Source organism: Etheostoma spectabile, chromosome 15, assembly GCF_008692095.1.
Source record: "Etheostoma spectabile isolate EspeVRDwgs_2016 chromosome 15, UIUC_Espe_1.0, whole genome shotgun sequence".
NCBI classification, from domain to species: Eukaryota; Metazoa; Chordata; class Actinopteri; order Perciformes; family Percidae; genus Etheostoma; species Etheostoma spectabile.
The window spans coordinates 9,272,707-9,278,956 of NC_045747.1; the positions used below are offsets into that span (position 1 = coordinate 9,272,707).

Genomic DNA, 6,250 nt, shown 5'->3' on the forward strand with positions numbered 1-6,250 from the left:
TGAATATGTTTACATTTTCTGTATTGATAATAGCAAAATAATGTACATCCGCGTTTTTTTGAACATTTAAGGAATTTCTGAACTCACTACATTTACTAACAGCATTATAGAATTGTTTGTCACACAACGTGTCACCAATAAAAAAGAAAAAGAAAATTATAAACCCACATAAAAGCCTGAACCAATGGCGGGCAAGTGATTTGTTCCAGCCAATCCCAGGCGGAGGGTGGAGTGACGATTTTAAAACTCCAACTCAAGTTGCTGTAACGTGTAGCTCCACAGCTCACATTGTAGATCACAACTTTCACGACTGCACCTCCCATGACAGCATAGGAAAACAACACCAACGAAGACAGAAAAACAAACTGGGAAGCTGGAAGAAAACAACGGACTCACATAGACTGAAATTGTTAAAGGAATTTACTGTGGCGCACCGTGCGTAAAGGTGCACTGGCCACTTTGCTGCGCGCTTCAATTGGTAACATTTGATTTTTAAACTGAAGATTACTTTTTCGGGTTTTCATCCACAAGGGGCTGAGCAAGTAATGTTAAAAATGACAGAGGAGCATGACAAATGTGGCAGCGACCAGCCGTGTAGTCCATCTGGCACAAACAGCTCCATGTCCCAGGACGAGTCCGACTCCGATGCTCCGTCCTCACCAACTGGCTCCGACGGCCAAGGATCCCTGCTCGCCAGTTTGGGCAAGAAAATGGACTCAGAGGATGACGACCGGTTCCCAGCTTGCATACGGGATGCAGTCTCTCAGGTCCTCAAGGGGTACGACTGGTCCTTGGTGCCTATGCCCGTGAGGGGGAATGGATCCCTGAAGAATAAACCTCACGTCAAGAGACCCATGAATGCTTTCATGGTTTGGGCGCAAGCGGCCCGCAGAAAGCTGGCGGATCAGTATCCACACCTGCACAATGCCGAACTGAGCAAGACTCTGGGAAAACTCTGGCGGTAAGACAACATTTTATTTGATTTTCTAAAAGAGAAATGCTGGGAGAAGAGCGTGTTAATCAATAATATTAAAAGGAAACTATGAGGACAATCAGAGGTCATGACTGTAGATTTGGGCACATAACAATAGCAGCTTTAACAAATTTAATCTATGGATTAAATTTCTAAAAGTTTAGATTTTGAATGTATATGATTTGAAATAAATAACAAGGGCCATTTTCTTCTGACCGCATGACAATAAATAAAAAATCATGACAATAAATAAAAAATGCTCTAAAGTCACTATAGCTATGTAACAATTTCATCCTTTTATTTTTGTTTAGTTTGACTGAACCCATTTTAATGTTTTATAATTTGTTTTCACCATAGTTTGCTCTCAGAAAGTGAGAAGAGGCCATTTGTAGATGAAGCAGAGAGACTCCGGGTTCAGCACAAGAAAGATCATCCAGACTACAAGTACCAGCCCCGGAGACGGAAGAATATGAAACCAGGCCAGAGCGACTCAGACTCAGGAGCAGAACTGGCACATCACATGTACAAAGCTGAACCAGGGATGGGAGGACTGGCAGGGTTGACTGATGGACACCACCACCCTGAACATGCAGGTATGATGTCTAGTTTGTGAGTTTTATTTTAGGAATTAAATATGTTTTGGCTGTTGTAAATAGTTTGAATCATAAGAGTGATGAACCTTCACGGTTAATGTCTGGTATTATTTTTCAGGGCAGCCCCATGGTCCCCCTACACCACCCACTACTCCCAAAACAGACCTGCACCATGGGATGAAGCAGGATCTGAAACATGAAGGCCGTCGTCTTGTTGACAGCAACAGGCAAAACATTGACTTCAGCAACGTAGACATCTCTGAGCTAAGCACTGATGTCATCAGCAACATGGAGACCTTCGATGTGCACGAGTTTGACCAGTACCTCCCCCTCAACGGCCATGCCTCGGGCTCTTCCAGCCTGCCGTCAGACCACAGCCACGGGCAGGCTCCCGCCCCTGGTGGCTCTTACACTTCCTCATACAGCCATGCAGGTGCCAACGGTTCAACATGGACCCGCAAGGGCACCATGTCCTCTTCTGCTCCCTCCGCCAGCGAGGTGGGCCAGCACCGGCTCCATATTAAAACAGAGCAACTGAGCCCCAGCCACTACAGCGAGCACTCCCACGGGTCACCCTCACACTCTGATTACGGCTCCTACAGTAGCCAAGCCTGTGTCACCTCGGCCACATCAGCTGCCTCGGCTGCAGCCTCTTTCTCCAGCTCCCAGTGTGACTATACTGATCTCCAGAGCTCCAACTATTACAACCCTTACTCCGGCTACCCCTCTAGCCTCTACCAGTACCCCTACTTTCACTCATCCAGGCGGCCCTACGGCAGCCCGATCCTTAACAGTCTGTCCATGGCTCCTGCCCACAGCCCCACCGCCTCAAGCTGGGACCAGCCCGTCTACACCACGCTCTCTCGACCCTGAGGGAACAAGAAACAGTCAGTTCGCACCAGAGACTCATTCAGATTGATGCACTACTAATGAAGGAAGTAAGGAGCAGGTGGAGAAGTGTGTGTGGTAGGCTTCCTGTGACCATTTGAACGTGAAACAAACAAAAGAAAAAAGTGCCTGCTGATTTTATACAAAGTTATATCGCTGCGATGAAAACACTGACTTTTTTTTCTACACAAAGACAAATTGTGTTGTTGGTGAGCCAAAACTCCTCCATGAGGACATGTCACCTACCCCTACATCCTGTACATCCCCCATCTTTTCCAGTTTAGGATTGCACGTGTGTGAACACTTGAGGTAAAGCAAAAGGCCTGCCACTGAGTTGGGTAGGAGAAACGCTTTGGCTCAGTTCTGTTGAGAAGCAGATGGAGAAGCAGGAAACATTGGAGAACGTACACAGGACCGATTATGTGAATTTGCAATAAAATTTACTTTAATGGCCAGAGCTATATCGCACCCCATTTGCGTCTGTCGACCAGTCTTAACTAAATGGCTCTTATAAATCTTATCGTGTCATTTTGGCATAAAAGTCTTATATGTATTTATGTTCAAGCATTATTGTTTTTCTTTTGTTCTTAAGTAGATAAACACATGTAATGTGGGTTTGGTTATTTACAGTGGTGTTTGGTTTTTAATGAAAACAAGGTCAATGAAGTGAAGGACAAGTACAACAATTTCAATATCATTCCATTGAAGACCATTTTTCAGTAACATCTCCATTCCAAGTTGCAAGCAGACAGAGCTGGCCTAATATGCTCGCACAGGACAGAACAGGTGTTTGAAAGCTATGCTTGGCAAATTGCGATTAGTCATGATCTAGGGTTAAAGGAAATGGGGTAAAATTACACCACACACTCTGAGTGACATGTCAGCTGGACCTGTATACGTGGATGAACATGTAGGCTATACGTACGTGCATCTGTGTGTGTGTCAGGGAGATAAAGTGCTCTCGTATGTGTGAGCCATTTCCTTGTGAGAGAGATACATATCCCGTGACGTAATACACACCATATGATACTTTATCAACTCTTCAAATTATCTTTGAATTCATCCGTTACTCACAGAAGACTGTTTAGGGTTTAAGGAGGAAATGAAGAGAGTGTGAGTATTGGCCCATATTTATCTCAACAACCATCAAGTGGCAACTCACTGCTGCAGTCTCATACAAAACATTTTTGTGCCTTCTAATGCTTCTTGTCAGTATTTCCGTATGAAAAAATTATTAACATACTTCAGGCAGCACACAATCAGTAATCAACACCAGAGAATCCTACAGCTAACTTACTCCTGATTATATCCTAAATTTGATATCATTCCTTTAAGCCTTGGTTTGTAATGTTCTGTGGGATTCTCCATGCAAAATGTACGGAGCATCATGCTCTAACTTTTGTCCAAGGAACTGTGTTTTTTATATTCTGGTGTATAATTTTGAGAAAGGCTGTGAAAATTATGGTTGTTATATTAACTAGAGTTTCATTCACACATGCACAGCTAACCCATTCGCTGGCCATTTTTTTTTTATAAATAAAAAGATACTTTTTCTTGGTATTTGTCATTCTGTCATTCTAATTTGCATCCATATTTCGCTTCAACTTTTTATTCGTATTTGTTCTTTAATATTTGGAAACTATTTGTGAAAAAATAAATGAATAGAATTAATTGCGTTGCAGTTTGCCTTTACGCTGGATACCAGCTTGTCTAACATCTGTACTGTGAGCTACAGCTGTGAGGTGAGACCAGTGAATGATTTAATTATTCTCAGTTTTCCCAAAGTGACAGTAATAAACCTTCACAGTAAATTTGACTTTACTCAGGTGGACATGTAAGTCTATCATTGACTTTTGCAAAATCAAAATACATCTTGCTGTTAAGCGCATAAGCTTTTTTATCTAGTCAGTTTTTGTAAAAATATACAGTCGCTGAAAAAACTAAAACTGCCATGTTGCAGTAACAGCCACTCTCATAACCTTCTGACCTTACAGGGCCTTGAGTTGACACTGAGTTTATATGTGGCTATAGATGCATCAAACCAAATATTAATTTCAGATTTCTTTGTTAAACCACTGACAACAGGGAATAAGGAGGGATCCCATCTTCATTGGTTCAGCGGGTAGAATGTTCAAGTTGGCCCTGGCATGAATGCCAAGCAGCCGTCCCTAACCAACCCAGGGAGAAGCCAAGTGCCAGGGCCGCGCTGCTGAATTTTAATGATTCATTATGCTGTGGAGGGGCTCCATTGTGTCCCTTTATCCGGAGAGCTAGAAAGGAATTAATTGGACAGAAAATAGAAGGGCAATGGGAACTGACAAGCCATTAAGAGGGTGCTGAATGGACGATTAGATGCACATGGGGGAGGATTTTTCCCCCCTCGCTGTCTCATATCACAGTGCTCCACAAACAACAAAAAAACAACAAGAACAACCACAATGACCATCAGACCAAACTGTAGAAATCATATCAGCGCACATAATCTGTAGATAATAAAAGAAGATAATACCACAGCAGATGGGGTGTGGGTGGCTCAAGAACGACTTGTTGTTTTTCTTCCCTCAAAGTCTTTTTTTTATCACCAGTGTTTGCCAAATACTTTCAGGAGGAACTCTTGAGAAAGAACAGGAGTGAATAAAAGTGAGGCAAAAAGGCTCTTCAGGGTGCTTGGGTCTTGTTTCCCTGGAACTTGTCCACAGTTTCTGATTGGGCCTCTGGAAAGCCTTACTGTAAAAAGCTAAAACAAAAATGAACTGGAATGGGGGACTTCAGTATACTGAATGCAGGAATGAATGAATGAACATTTTTACGCTGCAGTTGCAAATTTGCCTAAGAAGAACTACACATTTATGGACAAAAATTCACATCGGGTAGTTGCCTACACCCACATAAACTCTCCCACTCACATATATGCAAAAATTGGAAATGAAATATAAATTACAGTAATTTTAACGCCACACTGAGGCTTTGCTACATTCCAGCTGTCACAGTTATTGTTTATGAAGGAAAGACGTTATTGGCTGAAGTGGGAGTTGTGGTCTTGGACCCGGAGGACATCAGCGTGAAGGCGAGATGAACCCAGTGAAACTGGTGCTTCCACCACCTGACCACATCCCATTGTTAGGAGCAGGATAACTCGCCTGGTAATAGTCTCATCCTGTTTAATGAGCCTGGCTGACTCAGGGCATGTTTCGGGGAAAAAGAGGGAGCTGGGAACTGTGAAAACTCTGAGAATGTGAGGCTGATTTGCAAGGGAAATGAAGTGGACATAAAGCATGGTTATTGCTTGCACCGAGTCTCTTTCAAGTTCTCTGAGCTAATGTCTCATCATTGATGGCATTTTATTTTGTATACAAAAATAAGAAAATATGTTAGCAAATTAAAAAAAGGAGTTCTACAACAGATGAAGTGGTAAAACTTTATAATAATGGTACATTAATCACCATGACTTTATGCATGAAAAAGCATGAATTCATCATTTAGTACTACCCTTATTTTTGTATGTTGCTTCCACCACAAGTGAAATGTAGTGATCATTCTCATACATTTAGCCGATGCCTTGTGGAACTAGAGACTTTCTGATTTTTTTTTTGAGGAGCAAATATTTGCAGATAACATTGTGACTAAGAGGTTTGCACCTAGAACGACATATAGATCGAAATGGCATACAGTAGATTCTTTCACAAAAGCAAATTTGACCCGATTATTTGCTACAGTAACCACACACTGTTCCCAAAGCAAACACATTCAACTAAATGCTAGCCACTTTGCCCAAGTAAATGACTTCCTGAAGCTT

The 6,250-nt window shown here is 42.3% G+C and overlaps 1 protein-coding gene across 1 annotated transcript; it reads left to right on the top strand.

Moving 5' to 3' along the window:
• The first annotated feature begins 270 nt into the window (after positions 1–270).
• On the top strand, positions 271–4,011 carry LOC116703207 (transcription factor Sox-8). Its single transcript, XM_032537848.1, has 3 exons — positions 271–961; positions 1,331–1,566; positions 1,685–4,011. Exons 1-3 carry the CDS (start codon positions 546–548, stop codon positions 2,437–2,439), a joined length of 1,407 nt encoding a protein of 468 aa, XP_032393739.1. The 5' UTR covers positions 271–545; the 3' UTR covers positions 2,440–4,011.
• The last annotated feature ends 2,239 nt before the right edge of the window (positions 4,012–6,250 follow it).